At 40.4% G+C, this 16,662-nt stretch overlaps 1 protein-coding gene across 1 annotated transcript in view; it reads left to right on the top strand.

Annotated features, from left to right (window-relative positions):
- SLCO5A1 (solute carrier organic anion transporter family member 5A1) overlaps positions 1–16,662 on the top strand; it is an 83,869-nt gene that overhangs the window by 56,253 nt on the left and 10,954 nt on the right. The window contains exons 6-7 of the mRNA XM_069853176.1: positions 11,720–11,879; positions 16,171–16,412. Of these exons, the coding sequence (XP_069709277.1) occupies positions 11,720–11,879; positions 16,171–16,412 (402 nt within the window). The remainder of the gene's footprint in view (positions 1–11,719; positions 11,880–16,170; positions 16,413–16,662) is intronic.

The following is a 16,662-nucleotide window of genomic DNA, read 5'->3' as shown; positions in this document are numbered from 1 at the left end:
ACTTGGGCATGTGCTATCAATATTAGTGGTGTGCACTGCTTCTGAACCCCTTACCAGCTGTATGAATGCTCTCCAGGACTTGCTGGATTGTCATCAAGACAGGGACTGGATTGTAACCCCTAAAGGTACATTGAGGATGGAGAAGGCTGTCACGAAAAAAAAGTGTGGATGTAGGATGGTATTGGGAGTGAGGGATTAAGGCTGTGACATTGAGAAATGCATGGAAGAGCATTTTTTTGAGAAATGAGGGATATTTGGAAGTAAGACAGTGTGGTAAAGGTTGCAAGAGGGTGTTTGACTGGAAGTTAATTCCTCAGAAGCCTGATCATGAGCATTTATTTTCTTTCTTATTTTGTGTTTTGGAAGGCAGTGTAGAAGAAAAAAAAACACAACCTACATTGGGGCAGTAAGCAAGCCAAAAACAAAATGGAAAAATGGTAAGCAAGGGAGAAAGAAAATAGGCACTTTTTACACAGAGAATATTTGTATTTTGTTGACTGTTAGTCCATTGCTGTCAGACTTTAATCCTAGAGCAAGGAAAACCAGCAACTGAAAGTGAGAAGCTTACGGAAAGCTATTTTACTGGTTTGTGTTATTAATACCTAGAGTTAAAGCCTAGTGCTGAGGAGCTGACTGTAGAGGAAGCATGGTGATATATCATTGTTTGAGAATAGTGAACTGAAGAAGGAGAGAACAGGGATGGGAAGGGAGTGGAATGCTTTGATTATACACCTTCTGTTGATATTTGTGACAGCTGGTGAGTGTAGATGAAGAAATGAAAATTATTAGGAATTAAACCGTAAATTTAAGATAGCGGAACATCTATGCCTGGATAATGGGAAGGCTATAGTTCCTTGTTTATGAAAAACTGCTATTTAATTTAGATCTATTTCTAAATTAAAGACAAGGCAAACTATTGCTATGTAAGTTTAAGTAATAACAATTGCAGTATATAAATAGTGTGTGTCTATTCACAGCTGTTCTGAAAGTTTGCAGTAGCATTACTTTTTTACCACCTTCAACTAATTATTTTATTGAGAAAAGAGGTGGGAGATACTAATGGCAAAATTCTCGAAAGTGTTGAGGTATATCAACTATTTGAAATCAATATAAAAATCAATATGCTTATACTGTAATCTCATAAAAAGTTGAGAATTACTGGCATGTTACAAAGCATAGTTCAGGACTTCATAGCCCCAGCCCTGTATGATTTTTTAATGCAGAGATCAAATCCAAAATTATTATCATAATGATAATAAAGAAGCAGTGCTACACATAAAGTCAGCTTGAATATCTGACATGATAAACATTCTCTTAATCCTCATGGCCAGTCATTTGATAGCTTCAGGTCATTTACTTGGTAGGCAACTCTCTAACTCAGATATCAAAGAATGTTATTGTCCATGTAACAAAAAAGCATGCTTTCATTTTGAGGTTTACTAAAACACATTCATTCTCTAGTTCTTATGCAGTGCAGCGTATGGACATCAAAGCCAGTTCAACAGGCTGGATCAAATAGGAGAAGCACTACAGCTACTTGGTTCAGAGTAAACGTCTTGCATGATGCTCTACCTTGACACGGCTATGCTAGGTCTGATGTCTGAGCTACCTGCACTGCCAGGAGCTCAGAGATCTCTGCTGCATTGAGTATGTGGACACACCCTGCAGGAGAATCTTCTCTGGGCAAACATGTTCAAGTGTACTGTTCTTTTCTTTTAAATTTAAAAATTTCTTTTTCTATGATGAACTGAGCCATTAACCAGTACATAGGAGAAGGATAAGCTTGAGTGTTAGTTAACATAGAAGTAAGTACACACCAGTACTGAGCAAAGTAGGCAATAATATTTCATAATTCAGTATGTTTCATAACTCAGTATTTTTCTAACTGTACCAGCTGTGAGGAAGTGAATGGGACCTGGAGGCATGCACGGATTAGAATACATTTGCAAGGATTTTCTGCTGCTTTATGTTAAGCACAAGCAGTTTTGTCATTGTTGTGTGTTGTCAGCAGATCTGTTATCAGGAAGGTCAAGGGCACAACTGTGTTATGCACCTCAGGACTTGTTGTTCTGTGCCCCAGCCTTGTCTCTGAAGGCATGTTTGATATTTCAACACAATATAAGGAGCCTTATGTTGAACATGGTATGACAGCCCTTCTCTTGCACCATAACCAGTATCTGAATAGGAAGTCCTAAATCAGCAAATTATCTCCTTGTCCAGACAGCTTTTGAAGATGTCCAAGGAGGGAGACTCCACCACCTCTCTGGGCAACCCATGCCAGTGCTGGGCATCTTCACAGTGAGAAAATGTTTCCTGAGATTCAGGGGGAACCTCTTGTGTTTCAGTTTCTATATGTTGCCTCTGATCCTGTTACTGGGAACCACTGGAAAGAGCCTAGCCCTGTCCTCTTTGCGTCTTTCCCTTCAGGTATCTTTGTATGTTGATGAGATCCCCCTGAGCTTTCTTTTCTCTAGGCTGGAGAGTCCAAGCTCTCTCAGCCTTTCCTCAGAGGAGAGATGCTCCAGTGGACCCAGTGCTTCAGGTGTGGCCTCACCAGCACTGAATAAAGGTCAAATAGCAGAGATCAACTGCTTTGGTTGTTTGTGGACCTCTTTCTTCTATGTATTTTTTCGGTATAAGGCAACTAAAACAGGCTCCATGGGAAGCTTACTTATAGTGACAGATTCCTGGATTAGTTCAGTTCTATTTCTCACATTTCTGGTATGTAATGAATCAAAAGAGAACCTTTTTGATTGCTTTCTGTTGCTTTGGTGCAATTAAGGTTTAGTTAAAGCATGCAGTTGACTTACGGAGGCACTTCAGTTGAGAAAATATAATCCTATTCTTTTTCTTGTACCACCAGTTTGGATTTCTGTTATTCTTGTATCTCTTTAGGTCAGTTGATTCCCTTTACTTGAAAGCAGTGACTAATTGGATCAGAACAATAAAAACAAAGAAGGAGTCCAGCTAACACAGTGAGAGGGTCCCTTGTTTGACAACTACACAAAAATTGCATCATTGCTGCAATTCCAGCTGCTTGCCAACAAGGAGACTGCAAATCTCTGCCATCCAGAATACCCTTCAATACCAAGCCAAAAAAACTGGCATCAAATTAAGAGAGTCCTTTTTATCATATAATTCGATATTAAGATAATAGAAATTATATGGTGAGGAGTTATCTCCTTTCCTTTGTATTTCCTTGGTTCTGTAGGTTACTACAGTGATTTAAATGAATATGAATAAAACTATGTGGAAACCAATTCTTTGTTTAGGTGTTACCAATATATACTCAGGCAATGTGGTTTGTTTTGGTTTTTTTTGTTTGTTTTTTTTTTTTCTTAAGCTGCATTTCATTTAGATTGTAGCCTTGTGAGTAAAGGGTCTACCTTTTTTTTTGTCCACTACATATGCATTAACTGCTAGCATAATGAGGTTTCAGTCCAAGCTGGAGGATCTGAAATAACAGGTCACAGTTCTAAAAATTCAGGCAATAACTCTTGCCTTATACTTTCCCTATTCTTACTTTACTTCTGTATCACAAGCCTTCCACAGAGTAACAGTTAGAGAGGAGAACTGAATTTGAGGGGGGGGAGGGAGGGAGAAGGGGAACTAGATTCCCTTTTATCGTTAGTCACATCTCTCCTTTATTAGCTTTACCAGCAACATGTCACAGAGACACAGAACAGCCTCCCTGAGAAGTGAACAAGCGCAATGTGTCAGATGGGATTCTGGGTTTTGTCCCAGCACAAGTTTAGCAAACTTGCAGTTGAATCTTATTAGGAGCAGCATCATTGTTTGTAATTGAAAGAATAGTTCAGGAAATGCTGTCATTTAGGGCTGGTTTCTGTTAATGTGCTTGTGCATGACAGGTGTCCTTGGCAGGTCAGGTGAGGCAGGACTGCAATGTGACTGTATCTGCCCCAGCTGAAATTAGTGAGAAAGCTGTTTCTCATCCTGTGTGTCTACAGCAGTGAATACATTGAAACTAAGCTGCTTTTCCCACAGGCCAGCTCATGAGCAGGACTTGCTAGCTTCAGTGCAATTACCATAAAAGCCTGCTCTTTCTGACTGAGGCAGGTAAATCTGCAATGTGCTGTGCAGTAATTCAGGGATCAATGCTCTGTTTTCCTTTGTGTACAGTAGTCAGCTTCCCAGTGTCAGATTATGATTAATAGAGTATGTAGGTTCATCTTATTGCTGGAAAAATACATATCTTGTAGAAAAAAATGTTTCACCACTGGAAAAAGTGTTCATAGAAATCTGTTACGATATGTTCTGTATATTTATATATTCTTTCATCCTTCATTAGTTTCCCATCAATTAAAGAGGAGTGAACAATGAGTGAAGAACGAAGGTAATAAAGATGAAAGCGTGAACCTCTTACAACCATCTGATAGATGATTTTATGTATTACTTGTTCTTGAAACGATGAAAAAAAAATCTCTTTGCGTGCAAAGCATTTGCTGTAAACAACAAAAAAATCCCCCAAATAAACCTTACAGTGATTTGCTGATGTACAAAAGGTGATGAAAGCTGGAGAGACACAGCTTGCAGTGGCTTGTTACTAATCTGAACATATTTGCTTTGCGTATCAGTAAACTTAAGGCTTCTTCTGGGAAACAAAAAAAATGCCCCTGAGATTAAATTATCACAGTGGTCTCAGGTCAGTTTCCAATTTCATGCTTCTTGTACCTTGCATGCCTGATTAAATTCACCTTTATTTTTAAGCTCATCTCCTAATCTTTATGTCATAGTAATGATCAGCAATCCAGCTGAAGTGAGTTAACTACGTAAGCAGAGCGAGCTGGGGTGCGGGCTCTCCTGTCTGTGGAATGGCACGACCCATCTGCTGCTGAGAAGGATTTTAAGTGTTGAAGGGGTGAGAGGTCAGAAAAATGCATTTCATGGGATGGAAGAGGTTGGAGAGGGGAACCCAAGCTCTGCCTTTCCCAGCAGCCAGGGCTGTCCCCAGACTTGTCTGTGTGCAAGGTCGCAGAACCCTGCTGGCAGTTGTGATGTGGGCATGAGGCAGGCTGGGGAGCCACTGCGTACCCCAGGTATTGAGACATCTGGGCCATCTGGCTCAGCAGGCTGCCAAGGCACTTATGAAACTCCAGAAATGCTGCCTCTCCTGTTGGTATGAAAAACCTCTGTCACTGTGCTGCTGTAATCAATATGCTCCCCAGGAATGTTTTGATGGTTTGATGTTTTCCTTCAGAGAAAAGGTTTTGTTGAGAGATTACTGGAAAGGTCTGCTTCTTGCTGTATTATGTGTTGCTGCGTATAGCTTTCTGGAATCTAATGTGATATAATAAGACAAGTTTCAGCTGATAGCTGAGAAGGCAACAGAACCAATATCAGCCCTGGATATTTAATTTCCTGCTCAAGCTTCAACTTGTTTCTAAAACTGTGCCTTGTTTGTTTGTGGCTTAAGAAACAAAACACTCAGAAAGGCTTTGGTTAACATCCAACTAGACCATAAAGTGTAAAGTAGCTTCATGAGCTAAATTTGTGAATCCGATTTGTATGATCAGTAGACACTCAATAAATATTTAAGAGCTACTTAGTAACATTTGATCGACTGTGAAAGTGCCTAGCTGGAAAGACATCATATTCAGCAAAAGCAAGTAGTGGTGTGTGTATATATAAGTACATTAAAAATGAGTCATGTGGAAGCCACTAAGTAGCAGTCACACTGCTTACTGTTACTAACGGCAGGATGTGAGGTGAGAGTTGACACAGGTGACAGTTGCTGTGTGTAGATTGTCTCCCAAACTAAGTCTCTGATGTATTTGGCTGTGGAGGATAGGAACAGAAAAACATCCCGTCTAGTCCATGGGGTGGTTAAGTCCAGTGCTGGCTGTTTACCTTTACAGTGATCGTGCCCATGCATTACAGATGTGAAGGCAAGAAAACAGCAGTCCTTGTGTGTCTTTGCAACCCTGTCAGTCTGTGAACATGTGAACAGGACATTGGGGATGCAGCCACAAATCCAATCCAGATTCCTGTTCAGCTCCTGCCTGGCTGAGGAGGTGCTAAAATTCCCTGGATATCTTCTTATCTGCTTAGAGCAGATACTTGAGCTGGTTTTAAACAGCAGTGGCCTCTCTGTGGCACCATTGAGCAATACTGAAAGCACAGCAAACAAGGCAGGAACAGTTAATTCAATATTATGTTTCAGAGTCTGGTGTGGAGAGGTTGTGCATACCAACATAATTTCCAAAGTGAGAATTCTGCTTATGGCATGTGTGCAATTACTCATGCCCCAACAGAGCTCAGTACTTATTTCATGTTTAACATCTATCTGGTTTTGCAGATTCTGCAGGTGTCAAACAGGCATTTGTTTTAAGAATTCGGGTCTTCTGGTTTGGACTGCACAGACCACTCATAGTGATTGGATGGTGCCTGCTGCTCCACCCACCTCTCAGGTGTGAGAAGGCATAAGGTCACATTCTTCTCCTGGCACTGAAGATTTTCATACATACGTTCTAGCCTCTGGAAAAGGCCTTAAAATTTTGCTCCTGTAACCTCTCTTCTTTATCACATTCAACCTTGCATGGATTGCAAGGTTGGATTGGAAGCTGAGCTTTCATATCTAATCAGTGGACTACTGACTACATTGATGCAATGGAGGAAACTTTTCATTTTCATTTGTGAAAAAAATGTCAGCTAGTTTATAAGTATCAGAGAGGAAGAGGAAGAGGAAGGAGGGACAGCCTTGTGTCATGGAACTAGGCAGATTTAGCCTCCTGGGAGAGGATCCAGAAGCTGTGCCCCTCTGTGGCCTGAGACCAGAGTGACTGTAGTTTGTGAAACACTCTGAAAGGTGGTACGTGGAGTATTTGAAGTAACCTTTCAAACTAAGATAGTGACACACCAAAGGGTTGTGGTACCACTGTAATAAAACCCACAAGAAAAAAATTACCCCAAACTGCATTCTTAAAGCACTGCCTTTCTTCACTGTTCATCTGCCATGTGCTCTAGCTATGAAGAGTCACAAAACCATGCAGATGACAGACTACATGGCCTAGGCTTCTCACCTAAAGGGGGTCTTATGCCATTGTGACCACTGTGGAGAAGGCAGAGGAGTGCATTCACTGAAGGATTACTTTGGGATGTGTTTGAAATATGTGAGTTCTTTCCAAAACACACTTATGCGTGTTTTGGACTCCTCAATCTCACATTGCTATAGTTATCTGTTCTCAAGGACTACTAAAGTTAAATAAGCTATTATATGTATTTTGGCCAGAGTTCTCAAAGTGAGCAAACATAGACTCTTGTGTGATTTTTAGGGAGCCAGGTAGGTGCAGGTGTTTAAGCTGCTGTGAGTAAAAGGTGGGAAGGAAGCATTTGAAGTATGTCCAATTCCACAAGGGATGTGTGCATATTTCCTGCTGATTCCCAGTTTATTAGCATTGGTCACTATGTTTAACAGTCACAGTGGAGGAGAAAGGCCTGGTGGTGTATTTTTGTCTATGAAGTCAGGAAATCGGTTGCTACAAAAGAAGGTGAATTGCTCCCCGTATGTGTAGTATCCTCTACTGGCCAATTTAGTCAGAGATAATCTGACCGTGAACTCCTAATGTCCCCAAGAGCACTATAACCACTGCAAAAATGAACGTTGGGTACAAGGGTAGAGAAAGGAGAAAAAATGAAGAATGGATAGAGATACAGAAGAAGAAAAAAGAGTAAGCAAGAGAAAAACCTAACTTTAAAATCCTCCAAAATGAGATCTCATTTGGAAGAAAGGGCTTTTTGTGGTCCTTGCTCCAGGTTTTGTTACAGATATGGCCGTAAAGATTCATTGATGAGGCGACGTGAACAGGATTAGGATCATGCCCAGCTTCAGCAGGAAGGATGGAAAGCACTGGAGCTTGCTGATAAGAACACCATCAAGAAGATGTAGATTTTAACCTCCTTAGCTTGAATATGACCTGGAATGCCAGTGTTCCCAGCTCAGGCAACTGCAAAGCTCATGAAGAAGAGGAAGCTTACTCCTCCACTTCAGAAGAGAAATGTTATAAATCCACGAACTACTGCATTTCTGGAGAAGGCTGTTAGCACAAAAGAGTAGTTTTCTGCTCAGTGCATAGGAACTCACTGAGTTGTTCATAGTGGACACCAGTATTCCTATGCAGTGTCAGGGTGCAGAGCACATCCACCCCTATTCTGGGAGCATGGTCACCTGAATTAAAGAGTTCAGCTGGCTGAGTCCAGGGTCAGCTCTGCTTTGATAGGACCTGTTGTTAATAAAAGTAGATGTGAGCATCTGCCTCTTCTTTCTCTTGGACTTGCTGTGTGATCACTGAGCTGATTATTGTGATCCTTGTCTCTGCACCCAATTCTGATCTGGTTTTGTCATCGCTCTTGGCTCCTGTCTCACATTTTCTGGCTAGGGTGCCAGCCAAAAAGTCCTTGGAGGGAGGTCAGGGCCTCATTTCCAAGTTCTGAATTTTTTGAGGTCTTAGAAGTATCAGCTGTCTTTGTTCCGTACAGAACTTGCCTTTATGACTTTGACACCTGGAAGGACTAAAAAGGTTTACGTACTGCAAATTCAGCTTATATAGTATGTGATTTAAAACTAGCCCTCTGTCTTCAGAAAAGCTTGTTTATTGCAACACTGAATATTGCAGTGGTTAACATTTGGATACTTTGGGACACAAAATAAGCATTTACAAGCCTAGAGTGCAGCTGTGACAGAAAGCAGAACTTTTACATTTAAGAGTAAACCCTAGAAAAAGAAAGCTATTCGAGCATCACCTGTAACTATAGATTGCAGTCCTGAAAACATAATAAAATGGAGGATTTCTTAAATAACAGAAGAAGCTTCAGGTGAAAATGTTGGTATCGGATGCTTTTCATTTTTCAGTGGCTTGGAATTGCCTTATGTAGTGAAGGGGGAACGCAGATACAGAATTTAGGAACTGTCATTTCTTTAGGCAGAAAGGTATTTAGGAAATAAGAACTAGGCTCCACAGCCTCAGCCGACCCTGTCACTTGGAAGTAGATTGGTATGAATAAGGTCGTTCAAGTAACTTTTCCATTGACTTAATGCATTCATGTTGCTGGCAGTGTTTTAAACCCAGATGAAATTCCAAATGAGATGCAGAAAATGGAGCCAGCAATAAACTACACTGTAGACTCTTGTTTTTCCACTTATTAAATTAATTTAGCAACCTAAAACAAGACAGAGAGTGTGGCAAGAGTAGCAAAAATAAGTATAAATTTAATATGGGATTTTTAAAAGGTCATGCTTGTTATAATTTGGCTGAGTAATGGCAGCAGAAAATAACTTAGATTTCAAGGTGTGTCTGCATATATATCTAAGCAGAACAGTTAGTTTGTTTTCGGCACCTGAGCTAGTGTGTTCAGTAATAGCATGGATAAAAGATAAATACATTATGCCTATACCTTCAGGTACCTTCTGGCATAATACCTTTAGGTAATACTAAATGTGATTATATTAGTTTAGTTAATATTAGGTGTGGTTTATTTAATTGAAACTACACACTTTCTCTAAAGCTTGCAAATATTTTCATGTTAACCGTAGGAACATCTTAAGTTTATTTTTTCAGAAGCCTTCATGTGTTCAGAATTTACAAGCAAATTAGTAGAAGTGGGGGCTCTAATATAAATCTAGTAAGAATCAGATTCTAAACAAACAACAGCTTGTGTAACAGGCTGTGGACCATCAAAACCCCTTGCTGTTAGATATTGTAGATGCAAAGTATTTAATCTTAATGTGAGAAGTACCGTGAAAAAAACTGGAGTTTATTAACTAATAAACCACATCAGATTCAGAAAGTATTTTGGGCTGAGACTCATTATACGCTAAGAGAATACTTTTCTGGGGTAAGTTTCTTGCCCTGTTCATGCTCTTCCCTCGTCATCTTCTTATGGCTGTTGTTAGAGACAGGATACTGATGAAGAGAACAACCGTGATCTCAACAGCCATTTCCATGTGTTTCTAAGGTTTTCACAGAAAATATACACGTATGAAAAGAAAGGTTTTCCACACTTCTTTAGCCAGCCAAGGAAAAAAGCAATGCTACAAAACTCATGTAAGCAATACTGGTAACTGGGAGGGCCAAAGTGGTATAGTAGCTGTTTATAAATTAGTCTGAAGTTTTCAAGAATATATACCCATTAAAAGTGAATGGCTTTTCAGGTGAGTTATTTGTCAGAAAATTTTTCTATGATCATCAACTACTTCCTCATTATGAGGAGCTTCTAAATAATAGAGATTGATAGCTTATATTCTCTGATATTAGCTCCCTATACACTGGATACACTTTTACTAGTCTGTTTTTAGTTTGGGAACAAATAAACTAGTATCCATTTTCTCTTTCCTTAAGTGTTTCATTTTAACTCTTTTAGTGAGGTTGCCTTTATGCCTGCTAATGCTTTTCCTCCTTTGTGTTATATGCCAAGCCCTTGCCCTATCCACAAATGCTGTAAGTCCAGTGTCACCTTGATCTGGTTAATTTGGTAACTGTGTGACTTAGTGGACCTGAGTCAAAACCTGAGATGGTGACAGCTGGCAGTTAGTCATAACTAGAGTGGAATTAATTTATAAAATCTCATGTATAAATTTATAAAATGAGTTGCATACTGGCATCCAGTGGTTCATACTGGCTGCCCCTTGGCAGCTAAAGATACTGATATCAGTTATGTCTTAAGAGTTTGCCTTGCTTTGGGGCAGCCAGCACTCAGGGCGATGCCTTCTCGGGATACCAAAATGGCTTCTGAATGACCTTCTCTCTCTACACAGAGTCCAGACATGCCATGCAGGTGTTAGCCAGAGGAGAGGTTGCATCAGGAGAGGCCCATAGCTGCTTCAGTGTGGTGCCTTGTTATATGAGCCACTGAACTCAGATGAGTGCTGTGGGCTGCTACCTTAGTTGGCGTCCTTTTGTGCATTCTTTCCATAGTGAAGACATGCCCAGGCTGGCCTGGCACTTGCTAGTGAGGATTCGATGCCATTCCTTGCTGTGACAGTTGAGATCTCTCAACCACCTGTTTGGTACAGTTGTGGTAAACAGTGAAGAGCTAGCTTTTTGATGTTATGTACCCTTCAGCTTTGAAATTTCCTTTAGTTCCTTCTGAGCATACCATCAAACCCTTCTGGGGAAGACCTAGACGAGATTTGGGGAAATGATTCAGGGAAGTGGAGTAGTGATTTTACAGACATTTAATAATAGCACAACAATCCTCTAGATCTAGAGATATTCCTGTAGATTTTACTCGTACGTATAAATAATGCAAACATTAAGTTTTCTGAACAGTTATTGCTATGTGCGAAGGGATGCCTAGCAGTTCATATAATGCTTTCATCTTGTCACTGAGCCCTTCGCTAAAAATCAACAACAAATTGCTACAGCTTAGGATAGAAATATAAAACAGCAGTGTCTTAACTCTTAAAGGAAATAAAAAACAGAGGAAAAATTACGGCTGTTACCCAGACAAATAAGATACAAGTTTTAAACTTTGGTGTTATTTTTGTATTGTGTTTTTAATTGATGTCAGGAATACCTTGGATGTTTTGCTATATTGTTTAAATAATGTATGTAACCTTGAATAAATTCAGTCTTTCTCTAATAATCAACTCTCAAGTTCCAGAGTTAATGAGTAGGATGTTTTCTCCCTCTGAACAGCAGAGGGAGCTCTACTAGCTCTACTTGTGCTTGCTCTACTAGCATGTTCTTTTTCCTTTCTTCAGTCCCACTCTTGCCATGGCCCACAGGAATCTGACTGGGAGCTGTAATGTTAACTGTGGATGTAAGATTCATGAGTACGAGCCTGTCTGTGGATCAGATGGAATAACATATTTTAATCCTTGCCTAGCTGGCTGCATCAATGGTGGAAACCATAGCACAGGGGTAAGTGCTTCACCCATCTACCCACACAAATCCTGCAAGTGGCCCCTTGGGACTGGTGCAGATCAAAGACTGGTCTGTTTCTAGTGCAAGACTCCCGCCCCCGCCCCCCCACCTCCTTAAGCTCTGGAGAAGTTTCTCTGCTGCTGACTTGTGCGTGGGTCTTTACGTGTCTTGAAAGGCTGGTGATGTACAGTCCCACTCCTGAACTTCCTTTTGATTATGTACAAATTTGAGGCATAAGCTCTTTCGTACCAAGTGAATCATGTGAGTGAGTGCAAAGTGATAAGGTATAGAGAGGGCTGGTGTTTCCAGTACAGACTCTGAAGACCCTGATGGCAGTGGCCTGCCTGTCTGCTGCTCCTGCAGGACTCAGAGGGGATCTTGGTTCAGTGTCATCTAATTCAGTTTTCTGCTAACATAGGCAACCATGTCATGCTGTCTTTCCAAAAGCTCATCAATGTTACTCTTAAGAGCAGTATACTCTGAATAGAAGTAAGACCTTAACTCCTCAGGTAGTTGGAAAGGTTTTAAACTCCTAATTAAATTTAGTTATAGCCTGCTTAAAGCCATGGGTGTTGTCATTTTGCATAAGTAGCTGTTGCACCTGCGCTGGTATATTGATAGATCTTTTGTTTGCCTGGGTAGATAAAGACTGCCTGCTTATTCTGCTCTTGTAAAATGGTTTGGCCTTTCTCATAACCCATCTCTAAACCTCTTCTAGGCTAAATGAAGTGATTGTCATTGAACTTAAACAACCACAACTTAAAGGATGTTAGTAATCCACTTACATTCTTGGAAATGCCTTGTCTGTTACAGCCCAGTCTTCCATGGGCTGTACTGGCAAGGGCGTCCTGCTGCTCAAATCACACCATGGAAATTTAACAGTTTCCAGGACTGGGCACAGGGAAAACTGCTGGAATGTAGAATCTGACCTAGATATCAACAGAACAATATGCCCGTGCTTGTTTTGTACAAAAATCAAACTCTCAAATTCTTCTGTTACCGAACTGTCTTTTTAAAACAGGATAATTAAGTAATATAAGCATTGATTTTTGTGCTTTCAAGAAAGCTTATTTTTAAAGTATCAGGTACCTGTTTTGAGGTCCTGAGCCAGCCTGTGAAGCAGGAGGATGTAGGTCCAGTGCTGTGCTTTCTCAGCTTCACTGGAAAATGGTCTGAAAATACAGGTTCATACATAGATGCTGCTAAGAAAAAATTAGTTTCCTTTACAGTCCTTTTTAAAGTATCTTGCTCTTTTTTAGTAGAAAATTGCTTGGGCCCAAATGGGAAGGCTTGTGATGTGAGCCTATGGTTAACTTCCATTGTCTAAAGAAATCTTATTTGTGTTTTGCTGGATTGAGACGTTGGTCTTTGCTGCATTTCGCCTGATATCAAACTGGCACTATTAATTAATTTAACAGGGAGGTACTTTGAGAATGTGCATTCTTCACTACAGATTTTGAAACATGTTATTTCCTCTTATGATTTAAGAAAAGGGCTGACCTTGGTAGGAAAGTGCATTTCTTTACTAAATAATGCTTCATGTAGGGCATTTTTAAAAACAACAAATGTAATCTTGTGCCACTGTATAAGACACAGAATGTTACTAACCTAATGCTTGGATTTAAGTTTATAACAGTGTTTTCAAAATTAACCACTTAAAAATTGGAAATAGAAGAAAAGGATTGTTCATACCTGGTTTATATATATATTCCTATACTCTAGCATTTCTGTTGTGTTATGTCTGTCTCATTTAGTACACTGACTTGGTATCTCTGGTGATGAACCAAGATTGTGCAGTAAAGAAAGTTAGTTTCTGTAGGATGCCTATTTGGCATTTGCATTAAGAATCAATAAGGAGATGAGGCGATGGTCTGTAGGAAGAAAGCAGATACTCATATGATGTTAGAAAGTGGAGTGCTGCCTTGGGAAACTTGGATTCTGACATTGCCTTTGTTCCTAAGTGATGTTGGGCAAGTCACTTAAATAAAATTTCTCCCAACTGGTCATTAATCTTGTGTTCTTCATATTACAGTTGATGGATGTGAACAATAACAAGAAATGCCTTTTGTAGAAGCACTGAGTGCCCAAAGCTGGAGAATGAGCTTCAACAAGGCCAAGTGCAAGGTCCTACACCTGGATTGGGGCAATCCATGGTTTCAGTACAGGATGAGGGATGATGTGATTGGGGGCAGCCCTGCAGAGAAGGACTTAGGGTGGTGGTTGATGAGAAGCTCAACATGAGCCAGCAGTGGGAACTTGCATCCCAGAAGGCCAGCTGCCTGGGCTGCATCAAAAGAAGCATCACCAGCAGGTTGAGGGAAGTGATTCTGCCCCTCTACTCCACCTTTGTGAGACCTCATCTGAAGTACTGTGTCCAGTTCTGGAATCCTCAACATGAGAAGGATATGGAGCTGTTGGAATGGGTCCAGAGAAGGGCTACAAAGTTGATCAGAGGGCTGGAGCACCTCCCATGAGGACAGGCTGAGAGAGTTAGGGCTGTTCAGCTTGGAGAAGAGAAGGTTTCAAGGAGACCTTATAGTGACCTTCCAGTACCTGAAAGGGCTGCAAGAAAGCTCAGGAGGGATTTTTTACAAAGGCATGTAGTGATGGGACTTGGAGCAATGGCTATAAATTGGATAGAGCCAGATTTAGACTAGACATAAGGAGGAAATTCTTCATAATGAGGGTGGTGAATCACTGGAACCGGTTGCCCAGGGAAGTTGTGGATGCCCCATCCCTGGAGATGTTCAAGGCCAGGTTGGATGGGGCCTTGAGCAGCCTGGTCTGGTGGGAGGTGTCCCTGCCTGTGGCAGGGGGGTTCGAACTAGATGATCTTTAAGGTCCCTTCCAACCCAAAACATTCTATGATTCCGTGATTCTATGAAATCTATATCTGGAGGCATGAAAAGTTACATTTGGAATATATTAAGTTGTATATAATGGAAAATGTTCTGAAAAAAAAGGATCCTGATTGCCTGAAATTAGCCGCCCACATTTGTGAAACTTTTGATCTGTTTCAGTTACTTAACTACAAAATAGAGATAACAACATTAGTGCGTCATCTCATAACTGTTTTGTAGATAAATTACTTCTTTTTGAAAGACTTAAACTGTAATGTTAAGTATGATTAAAAACCCCATATGAAATATGATTCATTCTGTCTTTGTTGTGGAATATATTTAGTGTAAGGAAAAAAATACCTGAACCGCATTTTCTAAATGGGAGGTAAAATACTGGATAAATTGATATATTTTTAAGTTGTTCAGTTAAATCCCATGGGAAAAAGATGTGAGGCTGTGTTATAACATAAACACATAGAAAGGTCTACCCTGAAGTTGACAAGCAACTGTAATTTGGATGTTTCCTGTTGTCTGGATGTTTAAATTTGCAACCTTAATATGGCTTTGTAATGTAGCTTTAGCCCATGTGTGATCTTAGGTTTTATGAATGCAAACATTGAAACCAAAACCTCCTTCCTGTAATATCACATGTTTCTTCTATAATGTCTGAATATTCTCATCTGCTGCATGCCCCTTTGCCATAAGATTAGTTGAAAACAGTAGTAGAATAAATGTGACAGAAGTCTATTTCTGACGTAGCTCTTCCACACCTTGCTTGAATCACAGTGCCCTTTGCCTATGAAATGCCACTTCTTTATTCAGTCCTTTCATCCTAAGTTAAGACTCTTTGTCCATTCAGGAATCCCTTTTATCCTTCAGTCTCACTGTTTAAATTTCTGCTTTCCCCTTATTCTCTGGTTTGGTTCCTGTCTACATCCACACCCACATCCAGCAGGTCCTGAGCTCCATTTGTGAAATGCAGCTTGTTGCTCTTTAGCCAAGTCTAGGTGGAGTTGCATTGAGATGGCAGAAGACACCTCCTGAATATGAAAGTCATCAGCCTTCAAAATTCCACAATATGGCATTGTCAGCACTGCTTAAAGAGTGTTTCCTCACAGTTTTTATAGTATGATAGAAGCAATCTTTTTCTTGCGCCTCCTTGTCAGAAGTGATTGAACTGCTTCAGCAGAATTTCCCAAAAAATATTTCAGAAATGTTTTTTTTAACTCAGCCAAAATAAAGCCATGAAAAAGCAATCTCTTCATGGAGAATCCTGGCCAGCTTTAAAAACAGTTGGAGTGGTAACTTCACTGGTACTTAGGGTAATGATGCTAGAGGCAGAAGATTTCTCATAGAGAGGTCTGATGTGACTGTCTTACCACATCTCTGTGCAATGTCTTTCTTGCATGGGTTTTTCATGTGGAAATGTTCTTTTGCACTCTCCCCAGGTAAGAAATTACACAGAATGTGCCTGTGTCCAGAGTCGCCAGGTGATCACTCCGCCGACGGTGGGCCAGCGCAGTCAACTCCGGCTGGTTATTGTCAAAACCTACCTGAATGAGAATGGCTACGCTGTTTCTGGGAAGTGTGATAGAACCTGCAACACGCTTATTCCGTTCCTGATATTTCTTTTCATTGTTACCCTTATAACAGCGTGTGCCCAGCCGTCAGCAATCATAGTGACACTCAGGTGAGAACTCAGTTATGCTTTTTAGGTATTTTTCTGTGCCCACTGTCTCCAGTGCTTGTGTCAGAAGAGGCTGGAGCAATCCAATCAAACTCCTTCAGTCTTATGTAACCTTAAAAATCAAATAGGATAGGGCTAACATGGATAGAGTGGGTCTTACTTGTATTTAGAATATGTAACATGATAATCCACTTTTGGAAACACGAAGTGCCCAGCTCTTTCCAGGTGCCATAAAGAGAGAACAAGTGAAAAC

This window comes from Phaenicophaeus curvirostris, chromosome 3 (assembly GCF_032191515.1).
Source record: "Phaenicophaeus curvirostris isolate KB17595 chromosome 3, BPBGC_Pcur_1.0, whole genome shotgun sequence".
NCBI lineage: Eukaryota > Metazoa > Chordata > Aves > Cuculiformes > Cuculidae > Phaenicophaeus > Phaenicophaeus curvirostris.
This window is presented reverse-complemented; position numbering and strand designations above follow the sequence as displayed.